We start from the raw sequence: 15,086 nt of genomic DNA on the forward strand, positions 1-15,086 counted from the left end.
GCCCACAGGGCAGAGAGCCTCAACTCCACCGCTGGCTGGCCACCAGTGAAGCATTAAGTTGGGGGCAGCTCAGGGACTAGACACAGCCCCAGGGAGGACCCCACCAAGGGCCCTCACGTGCAGAGGGGGCCAAGATGGCACCCGTCAAGGTGAAAAGTGCCCAGGAGTGACTCTGAGGGTGCCCGTTCCTCCCTTCTCAGCGTCCACTGAGTCCGTGCCCTTACACAGCCCAACGATCCCTCAGAGCTCCCGAGACATATCCCGACACCAGCTGGTTTCGTCCCCACAGGCCTAGGCACCCCCAGGGGCCACCTCATTGACCATCTGTCACCCGTCATGTTCTCCGAACTCAAGCTGGATCCCTCTGGAGATCCTGAAGCACTCAAGTGTTTCCCAGAGTCAGACTGACTTCACCTGGGCCCGCCCAGAGCCCCACACAACCCGGCAATGAGCCTGACCACTCCTCGGGCCGTGTCCTGAATTGGGCTCCAGGGGCACCAGGTCCCTGGGGACAAGGAAGAGCCCTCGGAGGTGGCACTGGCTTGAGAGGGCCTGCTGAGCCCCATCTAGTGACCACAACTTTCTGAAGACCCAAGTGGTCCTGAAGGTCCTCGCTGGGGCTGGGAGAGGTGGCTGCCAAGAGGGGCTAAGGCCTGGCTCACCCCACCCTGGCCCCGCCCCGTGCCCTCCTGGACTCGCCCCGCCCGCAGAGGGCACCTCAAACACAGCCAGTCCCGCCATTCATGGTGTCCATCCTCTGGATGGTACTGAGGTGCTGACGGCAGGCGTGGGGCAGGCCTGGCACTGGGTGCCATCCTCTCCATTCCTCCCCGCGCTCCCCCCAAGCGGTGGGGGTTTCTGTCTACTGTGGGGCCCTGATGACACACACAGGAGATTAACCTGCCCCAGGTTGTGGTCTGGCTCCAGAGGCTGCTTCAGCCTCCCTACAGCCTGCGGAGGGCGGGTAGCCGGCAGGTTCACACAGGGAGACAGGCAGTGCTCAGAACAGTGCACCCTCCTCCACACCCAAGGGTGAGGGCGGACTCGCCCCAGTAATGGAGGAGGTTGGCGGGGGCTGGGGGCAGCATCCACTGCTCCTGGAATCGGGCTGGATTTGAGGACCCACGTCACCCTGGGAGCTGAGCCTCCACCCTGGGGCTGGCAGGGAGAGGGTTCCCGACTGAGCCCCCAGAGACACATCCTCTGCTGCCACCCGAGGAGCCTCTAGAAGCTTGCCAGTCCTCAGGGTGACAAAGGCTGGGCTCTGGCCTCCCATCAGTGCTGCTCCAGCCTTTAAGCAGCAGCTCAGAGCTGGGCCACCCTACACAGCCAGCCTCCATCAGCCGCCAGAGACAGCCTTATCATGGGGGTGTGTGACACACTCCCCTGGAGCCAGCTGGGAAGGAAAAGCCCCCGAGAAGGCGTGGAAGGGAGGCAGACAGGCGGGGCGGGAGGAGGCCTGTAGAGTCGGGGTGGTTTGATTGGGGAAAAGCCCAGGATGGAGGGAGAGCAGGAGAGGGTAGGTGGGATGCTGGTGGAGGTGGGGACAGGGCTGAGGCGGCCCAGGCCCTGCTCCTCAGGCACACGTGCACCCTCTCTAGTGCAGGCAAATGGGCTGTGTGGCCCAGCAGAGGCCCAGGGCAGGAGTTAAGAAGGGGTGCTGGGGAGATGGGAGGCCAGGACGAAAGCAGAGGGGGAATCGGGGGCGGTCCGGCCTCCCGATCCTGCCATGTCCCTCCAAGTCACTGGTCTCAACATGCATGCATCGTGAGGGTTCATTTCCCACCACGCCCAGGGTGGCACCCTCGCCTCTTCTAGCCCCGCCCCACCTGCCAGATGCCCGGGGGACGTGGGTCCCTGGCAGGCCCACGTGGCACCCACCTGTGTACTCGGGAAAGCAGATGGTCAGAGGCGACTTCTTGATCTTCTCCCCAAAGAGATCTTTCTTGTTGAGGAAGAGAATGATGGAGGTATCGATGAAGAACTTGTTGTTACAGATGGAGTCGAAGAGCATGAGAGACTCGTGCATGCGGTTCTGCAGCCCCAGGCGGGGAGGGGGAGAGAGCCAGACAGACAGCGAAAGGGACAGACAGGGAGACAGGGAAAGAGAAGACGACAGTTAGGCAAGAAAGGGAGGATCGGGGCTACCTGGCAGCTCAGGAGGGGCTGCTGGGCCCCCACGGCTCCTTGGAAGGCTGACAGGTAGAGCGTCCCGCACAGCACGGCGCTTCTTGTCCAGTGTTCAGAGCAACCCATACCCCCGTCTCGGGGCCGGTGGCAGAGAGAGGACTAGGAACCAACCAGGGCTCCCTGGGAGAGGCTGTGGACAGGGAGACCAACCCTCCCCTCTGCAGAGTCCGAAGCCACGAGAGGGTCTCCCTGCATCTGTGTGTGCATGTATGTGTGGCCTCCAGGTGGGTCTGTGTGTGTGCATGCGTGTATTTGTATGTGCATGTGTGTGGTCTCCAGGCATGTGTGTGTTGGGGGGATTGCTGGACAAGAGCGTGAGATCTGTGCTCTGGCCTTCCGGTCCACACCTTTCCTGCTGGGCCTAACCTGTGGGTGGGGGTGTCCTCCAGGAGTGGAGAGGGGCTCTAGGCCCCTCCTGTGGTCTGCGGGTCACGCCAGGTTCCTGCCAGCATCCTCCGGGGACTGGGGAGATGCTACTGCCCAGGCTGCCTGCAGGCATGCCTGGGGGATGGCTGCACTCCCTCGGGCTGGGTCAAACTCAACCACAGGTTGGGTCACGAGAGCTGAAAACCGTGCAGAACTGCTTTGCACACAGGAGTTTGTTTAGCAAATGAACCAAAAGGATGTGCACTCCCAATCAAGCAGGACCCTGGGGACAGCCTTCTGCCCTGGGCAAGGACGGCCTTATTCTAACCTGTTTCTCGGCAGCCCCTTCTCTATGAACTAACCCATTTATGCACGGGAAGGTGGCTCGCTCGTGAACTACTTCTCCAGGGGAAGGGGGATCCCTGTCTGATCCGCAAGCCCAGCTCCGTGGGTCTGCAGCTCAAACCCAGGAGTAATTCCTGGCTGCATGCTCCCTCTGAAGTAAGACGACTGAAGCAAATGACCGGAGAGCAGAGCAGTGGTGTGGGCGTCCCTGGGTGTTATCCCCGGAGATAGACGAGCAGGCAGTGGAGCTGAGTGGGCTGCTTGAATGTGAAGTGACCACCACCTGTCACCAAGTCCCACTCTGCCAGCTCTTCCCTGCCTCGTGTCATTTAACCCCATTAATCCTCAGGGGACACAGAGGTGACAGGGCTGGGACTGGGAAGGACAGAGACATGCCCCCAACTCTGGGCCAGACCACAGCTTCTGCAACACAATGGGTCTCTCTGGCCAGTGTGAGTAGCCTGTGGGCTCCAGGATAAATGATCAGAATAAACGGCCGGCCCTGTGTGTCTTTGGTCATCTCTTGCATGGCTGGGTTGTTATCCTGGTGACCTGGAAGGGGTATTGGCACCAAACCCTTGTTCTTACAGCCAAAGCCAGTTGGTGGAGGGGGCAGTCTCGGGTCTCAGCTGCCCCTCAGGGGGCCCCTAGGCAACGGTTTTACTGCAGCCTCTGGGACCCACCACACAAATCCAGCAGACTCCTATGGTCTTACTACCCTCCTGGCCTCAACCAGTCCATTTCATTCTCAATCCCCCACCCGGTTTCTGCCGGTCGGTCACTGCACAGTCACACTCGAGTGGAGAAAACGTGTGATATTCCACCTGGCGCCATTTCAGTGGAGCCTGTTCAGAAGGGGGCAGGCGGAGGTTTCCTGGGAGGTCAAGCGGATGCTGCGCGGGGCCAGGGCTGGGAACACCCAGGGTCCCCGGACCACCAGGGAAGCAGAGCAGAGCCGCTCCAAGCCAAGGATTCAACAGGAAACGCCTCCCCACCACACAGCAGCACCTCAGCCTACAGCTGCTCAATCACAAGCTGGAAGCCCACGGCCAGAGGCAAGGTCCCACCTCGCTGCCCAACTAGCTCAACTTGATCTATAGACGTGGCAGGGGGACATGTTGGGGACACATGCCCATGGCACTCCCAGGAACAGAAGAGGCCACCAGGGAGACCTGAGCTAAGAGTGGGGACTCGGAGCATAAGGCACATGGGCTGGGCTGAAAGGTCTGGAGGCCTCCAAGCATTGGTCCAAAGGAACCAGCTTCAGGCCAGCTCCCGGCTTCAAGTCCCACTCGGCTAAGGCTTGGCCTCTCCCCGCTCCGGGGCTGCAGAGCGGGCGCTCTTCCCGCTCACACCAGCGGGGTCTGTGTGCAGCCCTCTGTGGGGCTGCAGGAATGACCAGCACAGGCTCCTGCTTGCAGACAGCACACAGTCTAGTCGCGGAGAGAAAGTGCACACACGTGAAGAGGTCCCGGTTCCGAGCGAGCGAGGGAGCGAGCGGTACAGAGCAGGAGAGGGGCCCGCAGGCAGTAAGGCTCCCCAGTCAGACCTGGGGAGTGAGCCTGGACGGAGGGAGATGCAGGGATGGTGGTGGGGAGGGGAGGCGCCGGCGCTGAGACCCTCTCCTCACCCCACAGGCCTCACTGCTCATCACTCTGAACACACTGGAACCCACTCCCAAGGAACCAAGAGCCCTGCCTGTCCGTACATGCTTGCCCAGAGAACATGGACGCCAGAACACGTTCAGAAGAGATGTCAACATTTGAGAGAAGAGAAGGAAGCCAGGGGTCACAGCCAGGCGACAGCACCCACCCCGGCTCAGCGTCACCTTCCTGTCTCTCCCACTCGCCAGCAGAGTGTGGCCAGTGGCCGGTGTCAAGCCCTCTGGATGGACAGGACAGCCTCTGCTCTCACCACACCCCCTGGCACCTGGAATCCCCCTGCCCTGTCCCACTGTGCCCTCTGCCGGGTGGCCCACAGTCCAGCCCCAGGACACGGGATGTGCAGGGGGGTGCCCGGCGGAAGCAACTTGGGCACTGATACAACACACCACACTCACACTAGAAAAAGCTGGCACTTTTTATTAATGGTAGGTGACTAATAAATACATTACGGCAGCCAATAAATTATTACAATGACTAGAGATTTATTAAACCAAAGAGTCACTCTTCTTACAAAATTACAGTTAATAAGGGGTGGGTGGGAGTGGGGCTGGGAGGTGGGACCACTGTACCTAAGACAGGAGGTTTGCTAAGGAAGGAAGGGGGTGCCCAGGTCCACCTCTGCCGGCCACAGGAGGGGAGGATGCAGGGGGACCGAGGCAGAGGAGACAGGGAGGTGAAGGGCCTGGCTGCTCGGGGAGGCGGCAGGTATGGGGGTGCAGGGGTGTGGGGGGCAATGAGAGGACAGGCCACAGGAGAGCGGTGCCTGTGAGCCACTGGCTCTGCAGGGAACGGGCCGTGTGTTCAGGCTGGTGGTCTGGGTGCACGGGGTCTGGGTGGGCCTTCTCTGCTTCTGCCCAGGCCAGGCTCTCCCCTGACAGGGGCCTTCACCTGTTGGGGTGGGGTCTGCCTGGAGCCCCCCGGGGAAGGCCTTACTTTGCTCCCGGCCCAGAGGGCTGAGACTCGCCTTTCCGGGGGAGGGGGTGCAGTCGGGGGCAGCACTCACAGACCCTGGTCCTGACCTGGCTGTCCTGTCTGGTCTCATTGCCGTGGGCAGCTGGACCCTTCTCTCTGTAGGCCTGTGGGTTGACATCGGGGGGACTGTCTGGGGGATGCTGGCCTCTGGCACCCCAGGTTGAATCTCTGGTGGCCCTGGAGCCGGAGCCTCGGGCTTCAGTTCCTGAGAACTGCCAGGCTGTGCCCGAAGGCATCCAGAAGGCTCAGGGAAGGGCAGGGGCCACCTGCCGAGGCTCCGTGTGCCCTACTCGCAGAGACGGGGTTAGGATACTGCCTGGTCTGGAGAAAAGGCTGGGGCCCGGACTGCGGTGGATTTATTCACCAAGAGCCATGTGCTTGGCCTGCCCTGGGTCAGGCCAGAGAAGAGGGAGGGGCCAGGAGAGATGTGGGCCAGAGTGGAGAACCGGCAGGATCATGCACCAGGCAGAAACTGTCCCAGGGCAGGGAGGGGTGAAGCCAGGGGATAACCTCTCCCCTTGCAGGACTCACCCCAGCAGAAGGGAAGGGCCTGGGTGAGGTGATGCCTGGGTCCTCCCCGCTGGGGAGGGCTGTTTAAGGACAGCCTTGCTGCGGGGGCTCCGGGTAGGGAGGGCGCTTGTGAAGTCACAGAGGACCGTTGTGGGGGCAGGGTGCCTCCAGTTTCTGTCACTGGGGCGTGGAGCTGGGTATGGTGGGGGGGTGCTGGGAGGCCCAGATACCAGGGTATCCCGTCACCAGATACCAGGGTGGCTGTCTGCCCGAGCTGTGCCTCCTACCCCCATGTGGCCATGGGCCCCCAGGCTCTGCTGCAGCCAGACAGGACAGGGGCCAGGGTGCTAGGCCTCTAGTGCTCCATGGAAGGAGGCCCCAGAACCGTATTGTCTGAGCTGTCGGTGAGAGGCCCCGAGCCGTGCTGTCTGCTCAGGGCTGGGGCAACCCCTGCCCCCTCCTCAGGGCAGACCTCACAGGCTCCACTGAGCCCATCTGAGGGCCTCAGGCACTGCCTCCTCCAGTCAGGCCAGAGCGCCTTGGGGCCTCTCCCTGCTCTCTGTGGGAAGGCCAAGCGCCCGCTCTTTCTGGGGTAATCGGCGCAGGACACAGACGCTGCCCACAAATCCAGACGGCAGGTGCAGCCTTCACGGGCTCGGCGAGGGCGCCCCTCCCAGAATCAGGTTCCCTTTGGCCTGATGACTAGAGGCCCTCAGAGGTCTGAAGCATGGCCTCTGGGGGGGCACACATGGGGTGACCCAGTCTGGTCACTCGTAACACCGCCCCCAGCACCCCCACACCCACGACGGAGCCAAAACTCATCCGTCACCTCAGTTGCTCCTCCACAGGGTGGAGCTGCCTGTAACGATGCGGATGGGAGACGCAGTGGACAGAAGGGAATTTCACCCCTAGACACCTGCTCCGTGGGGGCTGTGACTAGACAGCCAGGGACCCCTGGGCAGGCCGGGGTCAGAGGGCAGGAACAGCACAAGAAGCTGAGAAGGGTAGAGACAGGGGAGGCCGCCCAGGGGACAGAGGGGTAGGAAGGCCCCAAGCAGCCCACTCCCCAGCCTCCTAATGCTGTAGGCAGGGTGGGCTGGGGTCTGGGGCCCTCCCACCTGCCTGCTGCTAAGGACAGCTGGTGACCACCATCTCCAGGATGACGGCCTTAAAGATGGGGCTTGTCAGCTGTTTTTGAGCCTGGGGGTCACAGGACAGACTGAGGGGCACAGTTGGTCATACCCAGGGTGGTGGTGCCCGGAAATAACAGCGACGTATTCAGCACTGGGCAAGATGGCCTGACAGGGCTGGGCTGCCCACACAGGACACGGAGGCATTTGGCTCCAGGGGCCTGATCTCTGCCACGACCCAGCACCCGGTACAAGGCACAGCACACAGCAAGGCAGACAAGACCGAAACGGACCTGGGCTGGCAGGGCGGCTCCTGTGGCCTGGATGCTTGGCGAGTTCCCATGAGACCAGGGGCAGCAGCGGAGAGCCAGGTGGGGGACGGGCTCAGCCGCCCCTGCGGGCATTTGGCACTAGGGCAGGTGCCCTGGCTTTCCCATGCACCACCCAGAGCTCTGCCTGTGGGAAACAAGAAGCCCAGGGCTCCTGGCTGCAGGGCAGTCGGGGGCTGCACTGGGAGTTCAGGGGTCCTGCCTGACCCGGGACCGAGCAGAGCCCGTGTGGGGTCTGGAGGAGCAGAGGGCCTGAGGAGGGAGGAGCTGGAGCCCCCTCGAGGGGGAGCCCCTCGCTTCCCATAGGCGCATATGTCTCCCTAGGCAGAGCCATCATTCAAGGCACAGAGCCACCACCCAAGCACATGGGGTGTATGCCAGGCTGTGGGTTGGCAGCATCAGCCAGCGAGGGGCGCCCAGGAGAGAGGGGGTGGTGTGTTCACCATCCCAGGCCAGCCAGGGCCTGAGTCAGCAGGAGGAGTCACCCCACCCTTTTCTGCTCAGGTATCTCAGGAACAAAGCTCCTCCAAGGGGTCTTGGTCCAGAGGAGGGGACTGGGTGTGTGTGTGGGCCAGGATACACCCCTCACAGGGCACTCCAGTGTGGTGAGCCCGTCCACGTGCTTTCCTCTGCCCCCTGAGCTGGCGGGACCCCAAAGGCTGCGAACAGACTCTCCTATTTCTTCACCAAGACAGGAGGAGGCTGGGACACTGGCTACAGCGGCCGTGTCCACACCTCTCCTGGGCCTCCTCCACCCCAGGATCTCCAGTCCCCAGGCCCCCTGGGGCCCCAGCAGGTTTGCACTGGATTCACCCTGAATTCAAGACAAAAAAGCATATCCGCTCACACCCCAGAGTGGCTGCCCGAGACCCGGCTGAGGGGAGAAGTAGAGGAACCACCCTGCGGTCTGCAAAGGCGGGCTGTGAGGCCCCCACGGCAGTCAACACAAGTGCCACTTCCCCTGGGCCTCCCCTCCCCACGGCCTTCCTCCACCGACCTCTGTCCAGGCACCGCGGGACTCGACCTTCCCACCACCCCCCACACACCTCTGCAAGAAGTCAGTCTCAGGAGCATTTGCAGACCTACGAGAGTCGGGGGTGGCGGTTCCCCAGGAGGGTGTTGGGGAGCCCAGAGAAGGAAGGGCTGGCGTCCAGGGGGCAGAGATCCAAGGGGAGGAGGAGGGAGGCAGTGGCTGAGGCCTGAGCACCCCCAGACCCACACACAGCTGGTGGTCTGGTCCCACCCTGGCTTTTTGGTGACGGAGCTGCCCTCAACCAGAAAGACCCCAAAAAAAGCTGAGCAGTGGCTCCCACCGCCCCCACCCCTGCACAGCCTCAGATGACAGGAGGAGACCCCAAGACTTCGAGCGTGAATCACCGCACAGAGCACACACCCACTCCGGCGGCCTTGACCCCAGAGCCCTGTCCCCCAGGGAAAAGACCCGGCGACGAAGCAGAGGCTGGCGAGTCGCCCATCGCGGCAGGTGTGGGCACTCGGCCTCCCGACCAGCCCCGTTACCACGTGTTCTGGCGTCTGGGGCCAGGGTGGCCAGAGGGCGCTTCCTGTCCAGCCCCCCTGGTGCCAGCCGCTGGCGCTTCCTTGTCAAGGGCAGAGAGTGGGCTGGGAGGTGGCGGAGCGTGGGCTCCAAGGTGGGCTGGGGCAGCAGGGTGGCAGGCGGCTGGGCAGTGAGGCCAGGGCTCAGTAGAGGCCACAGCCCCGAAGGTTTTTGGCGATGATGACGTCCGTCACGGCATCAAAGACAAACTGGATGTTGTTGGTGTCGGTGGCACAGGTGACATGGGTGTAGATCTCCTTGTGGGCGGACTTGTTCTTGCTCTCATACTGGGCCTGGATATAAGCCACGGCTTCTGTGAAGGAGTTGGGGCCTGCGGGAAAGACCAGGTCGGCAGCTGGTGAGGCGAGGCCCCCACCCGGGTGCCAGTCAGGCCACAGGCCAGGGAGTGGACACCAGGGGCCCCTTAGTGACTCCCTTGCAGGAGGAACCTAACAACAGCTCAGCGCAATCAACAGCGGGTTATGAAATCAAGTCCGCAGCTCATGTCCAGTTTAAAAACAATGAAGGAAGCGAGAGCGCAGACCTCACTGGGCCTCACCGGCACTAAGGGTCGGGTGCTGTTTCAGGGAACTCCTGTTTCAACTTTTATAGATGCACCTACAGGTTCCTGACGCAAACAGGCTTCCTTCCTGGGGGTCCTGCCCAAAGAAGCCTGAACCAGCGCTCACAGGGGATCAGAAGTCTGCCAGCCCCTGCAGGCTGTCTTCTGCCAGTGGCCACTCCTCGGAGCAGATGGGTATGCCCTTGGCCGCTGCTGGGCAAGCCGGTGGACGCTCAGCAGCACCTGCGAGCTGCCCTGGCCTCTTTCCTCTCATCCCCTCCTGCCTCCTTGTCACGTCCACCTTCCAGGGCTGAAGAACTGTCTGGCCCCCCGACTTGCTGCCACACTGCTCTGTGGGGTTTCAGGAGAGCAGCTGCTGTTCAGGGAGGAACAGAAGGGACTCCTGGCTTTGCCTGAAGCCTCCACAGGCCCAGGCAGGGTTGCCAGACCCACCAAGGGACGGAGGGAGGGAGGGAAGGGGCTGGGTTTGGAGCCACAGTGCAGATCGGAAACCCGGGAGGGGCACACCTGCGGGGATGGGGGATACCTAGCCCCTCGGCATAGGGGCACAGACCACCAGGCCTGGCCTGGAGGGCCTACTAGACCACAGCTCTTTCCTAAATCTGTGCTGGAGGTGAGGGAGAGGGTCCCTGGGACCTCATCAGCCCCAAACTGGCCTTGGTGACTGACTCCCTTGCTTCTTGCTGCCCTGTGGGCCACAGTCTTGGCCACTTAGGGCAGGATGCACGGACCCTCCACAATTCATATATGACTAAACAGAGGCCGACTGGTGTGCGCACAGGGTGCTGAGCCCAGCCCGCCTCTGGCCGTGTGCTGCTGGGGTCTGGCCCGGGGGGCTGTCAGCCGAATCTCAAGGGAGGGGAGAGACTGTGAGCTGTACCACTTGCCCAGCTCTGAGCCGTGGCCCCCACGTCCACTCCTGGGGAGTTGGGGTTCAGCCTGGAGGCTCCCCTACACCAAGCTGGGACTCTGACTCCCCTTGTGCTCTCCAGGCTGGGGGCTGGGCAGGCTGGAGATGCCCACTTCTGCTTCCACTTGTCTCTCTGACCAGGCCCTGGCCATCCTGAAGAGCCAGTGGGCCTGTGGGCTATTCCAGCCACGCTGCTGCTCCCCGGGGGCCTGGTCAGGCTGCCCGCCCACCCACAGCCGGGTGACCCTGCCGCAACTGTGACAAAGGTGGCCTCTGCCGGCCACGGCGTCCTCTGCAGGGAGGTGTGAGCAAGACCGTTCATGAGGCTCTCGCATCCGGCAGGCTTTTTGACTCATAACTACCCATGTGGGGGTGCCCTCAGGGTACTTCTCAGTTGTAATCACGGTCACAAAAGCGTGTTCAGTGAGCACTTACTATGCGCCCACTGCGATGCTAATAAGCTCATTCCTGCTCACTTTGTCCTCCTGGCAACTCTGGGAGGAAGGGATCGATAATCACAGTGATTACCCATCTCACAGATGTGGAAACTGAGGCTCTGAGAGGTTGTATAACCTGCTGTGAGTGGCAGAGTGGGGGCAGGAACCCTGGGCTGTCTGGCTCAAAGCCCCATCTTCACCCCAGCATCATCTTGGTGTTACCACTGTACTGACAGCCTCTACATACAGACGACCGAGCTGAGGTCCAAAGGCTGCCAGGGTCAAGGGCTTGTAAGTGGCCACGCCAGGATTTCAGCCCTGCTTCCGCTGACTAGGAAGCCCAGCTGGCTGCCCCGGGCCCCTTGCTACAGCACGTTACAGGGAGGCAGGGGGCCTGCCTTCGGCTCTGTGCTGGATCCTCTGGGGCAGAGCCTGGTGCGTCTGCAGCGCATGGTGAAGGGGGACGGAGAGGCCCCTGCAGTCCCTGTGAGAAGCGGCCATCTCTACCTGTGTACTCCGGAAAGCAGATGGTGAGCGGGGACTTCTTGATCTTCTCTTCGAATATGTCTTTCTTGTTAAGAAATAGGATGATGGACGTGTCCGTGAACCATTTGTTGTTGCAGATGCTGTCGAAGAGCTTCAGTGACTCGTGCATGCGGTTCTGCAACAGAACGGAGGAGAGGCGAGTGAGGCCCATGCGGCGCCCGGGGCCCTGACCCACCGCGGCCAGTGACACAGCGGGACAAGCAAAGGGACGGTCTGCCAACACGGCTGAACGCACCACCAGGGACAGAGACGCGACGACCCACAAGGACAAGGACCTGGTCCCTGCTGCATTCGACACGCGGGTGGGGTGGGGGTGGAGCAAGGAGCAGGGCAGGGCAGGGGAACACTGCCCCTTCCCAAGAGAGGGCTGACCCAGGTGGGGGCAGTGAGGTCGCCGGAGGACTCCAGCCCACCACGGAGGGGACATGCACCATGCACGTGGGGGCAGGACCCCGCCACCCTCCACAGCCCACGTGGGACCCCGGGGCATGCAGACGGCACTACAGGGGGTCGCACTCGGCTCCACCAGCAGGGGCGGGAGGATGCACGCGTTCAGCTGGGGAACATTAACCGAGGACTGAGGCATCCTCGCATTAATCCAGAGTTGGAAGCAGACACCAGGGGGACAGCGACGGGGGAGTGCTCTTGCTGTGGCCTTGGTCTGGTTGGGGACTGGGTGGGTTGCCTGGGCCGTGGCTGGGCTGGGGGCAGCTCTGTGTGAGCTGCTTATCGAGACTGTTTTCCCAGTAGAGGGGCCAGAAGAACCCCAAGATGAAAGCCAACAAAACAGATTAAAACAGAGAGGAAGATAAAAAACCCAGAAAACATGAGAGAAGGAAAGAGAGGGGAAAAAAACCCCCCAAAACTCCCAATTAGTTCAACCAGTCTCAGGCCAGGAAGTACAAGCTGATCCGTCTGGGCCCCCGGGGCAGGTTCCAGAGACCACGGCCACCCTGGGGCTGTGGACCGTGTGCCTGGAGATGGAATGCAAGGTAGGGCGCACCAGCCTAGGCCAGCCGGTGAGGAGGGTGGGACACGGGAGTAGGGGCAGGCTTCACAGCAAAGTCACCCGGCGGTGCCCTGGGAACCTGCTGCTTTCAACTCTTAGCTGACGGTCTCAGCTGGAAGGAGGCGCTTCATACCTGCCCGACTTGCAGCGTCTCTCAGAATCTGCTCATGGGTTTGGCCTTGGTTTGCCAAGTTAAGGCCCTGCAGGCGGCGGTGACGGTGCTGCTGCTGAGAAGTTGTGGCAAGTGAGGCCCAGGGCCGCGGGGGTCCGGGCTGTGGCGGGCAGGGTGGCCGGCCGGTGGGCGCGCAGCCACCAGCCCCATGGCTCCTGGCCAAGCTCCAGGAGCCCCCAGACACATTTTTCTCAGGCAGCCCCAATTCTCGCCCCGGCCAGTCCAGGCTGAGAGGGCGGAGCAGGGCTGACCAAAGAGGAAGGTGGACGACTAAGGATGGGTCAGCGGCTGGAGCGCTTGCTCCCGGGGGCAGCACGTGCGAGTCCCACCACTTGGCCTCAAGTGGAGCTCCTGGGCAGAGTCGTGTTGCAGTTGCCGTCTGCTACGCGAAGGGTCCCGAGCGAGCGCAGGCACTCTTACAGCCCCCAGCCCCAGGGGTCCTCAGAGCCGCCCAGAGGCCGCTCGCCGTGGGCTCCACTTTACAGAGGAGCAGGTGGAGCGGCCGCCACACTCCCACGGTGCCAGCGGTGGCACTAGACCCCGGGCTATGTCCACCAGGCCCTGGACACACAGGCAGGGCGCTATTCTCACTGGCACCATGGCAAGGAGCTGCCTCTGCGGGCTCTTGTCGAGTGGTGATGCCAACGCCCGAGCTCTGGAGAGGCTGCTGTTCTCTCCCGGGTGGAAAGGAACCCAGGAAGAGCCCATTCGCGACCCCACACGCTGTGGCTTCCCGAAGGTCCTCGGACCCAGCCTTTGTGAAGAAGGGCAGGGAAACAGGGGAGAAGGAGCTGAGGGAGAGGATGGGAGAGAGACAGTGAAAGTAGGAAGGCGAGGAGGAAGGCACTCCAAAACGGGCCCTGATCCAGAGCGAGGGCTGGCAGGCCGTAAGACCGGGAGGGCCGTCTGAGCGTGAGGCCCGGTACCTGCCGGGTTCACCTGAGGCCTGCAGGCCACAGAGCTTGGGACTCTGTGGCTGCCAGACCTGCTCCGAGGTCCTCTGCTCTGCCCATGCTCCAGAGGCCAGTGCGCACCTGTTCCTGAGAGGGACTTGGGGCTTGGGACTGAGCCGGGAGGGTCCCCAAGAAGAGGCCTGGGGCCCTCGACACTCCACTGCTTGGTTTTCTTCCAAATTCACGGCAGAATTGGCTTCCTGCACCAGCCCTGCTTCCCACTCCCAGGCATAGCAAGGAGAAGAGATGAACCAAATGGAGCTCAGACCACACGGTGGCCAGGCGGACTGTGAACAGTGGGTCCAGAAGCAGGGTCAACCGTGGATCAGTGAGAGATATGCTGGGGTGGTCTCTGTGCGCGGTGCCTTATGAGGGCAGCGGGAGCCGACCTGGCCTTCAGGATAGTCAGTGGGTCCAGGTCTGGGGGTCTTACACACCACAGCTCCTGAGGCCACTGAGAACAGTGCTGGAGTTGGAAAGAGCTGCACAGCTGGGGTCCCAGAGCCTCGCCCCGGAACACGGCAGGGTTTGTGGGGCTCCGCTGATGCCCCGCTCAGAAGTGTTCCAGGGACCGAAGAAGAAAGGGCCAGGGGGACAGGTCAGCATGTGGCACGAGTCCTGATGGCCCACCCGGCCAGTGACTCTGGCCCCATCCAACCACAGCACCGTCACTGCATAATCCCGACCTCGCAGAACGGCGGCGCCTCCTCCCATAGCACCACACCCCAGAGCCCAGCACACCTTAGTAGCAGCCCCGTGGGACCAGCAGGCAGGACCGACGATGAGACAGACCCAGAAAGAAGACAGCCTCGCTCAAGGCCCACCATGACGACCCCAGTCCTAAAACCTCAGCACCAGGGCTCTGTGCCTGCCTGCATCACACACAAGAGCTAACAATTGCCAAGAATGTGACCCCACGGCCCAGAAGCCCCACCTCAGCGGGTGCTTGTCTCCTGAGACCCCGCCAGGCCCACCTCTCTGTGGGCAGCTCAGTGGGCCCCCAGCTCCGGACAACCCCCAGGGACGACACGAACACCAGCCCAGGGCTGCTAAGCCAGAGACGGTTCCAAGTCCTTGAAGATTCTCACCCCACTGCCCACACCCCACCAGGCGGGTATGATGGTTACACCCCTAAGACAGAGAGGGTGCTCCCTGAATCCAGCAGCAAACCAGGGCCAGGCCCAGAGAAAGACAGCACTCCTGCAGAGAGGGCCCCCCTCTGAAGTTCCCCCCAGCCTGGCAGTTCTCCGAGGCCCCAGACTGAAGACGCAGTGACGGAAGGTGGGAACCCAGGCTGGCGCCCTCCAGGGGAGGGGCCTGTGCCCCCTGACCCCGTCACTCACCATGAGCCCTGGTCCATGGCCCAACCCTCTGCCAGCCCCGTCCACTGCTCAGGGAGGGCTGTCGGGGCTAAG

At 62.4% G+C, this 15,086-nt stretch overlaps 1 protein-coding gene across 3 annotated transcripts in view; it reads right to left on the reverse strand.

Moving 5' to 3' along the window:
* GNAO1 (G protein subunit alpha o1) overlaps positions 1–15,086 on the reverse strand; it is a 180,789-nt gene that overhangs the window by 3,483 nt on the left and 162,220 nt on the right. For 2 of the 3 annotated variants that reach the window (XM_006053658.4, XM_044931877.2), the window contains exon 7: positions 1,882–2,035. In XM_006053658.4, coding sequence (XP_006053720.1) covers positions 1,882–2,035 — 154 coding nt within the window. Of the gene's footprint in view, positions 1–1,881; positions 9,393–11,498; positions 11,653–15,086 lie in introns of those variants that run through there. The other variant, XM_006053659.4, reaches the window with a different exon arrangement.

Source organism: Bubalus bubalis, chromosome 18 (assembly GCF_019923935.1).
Source record: "Bubalus bubalis isolate 160015118507 breed Murrah chromosome 18, NDDB_SH_1, whole genome shotgun sequence".
NCBI lineage: Eukaryota > Metazoa > Chordata > Mammalia > Artiodactyla > Bovidae > Bubalus > Bubalus bubalis.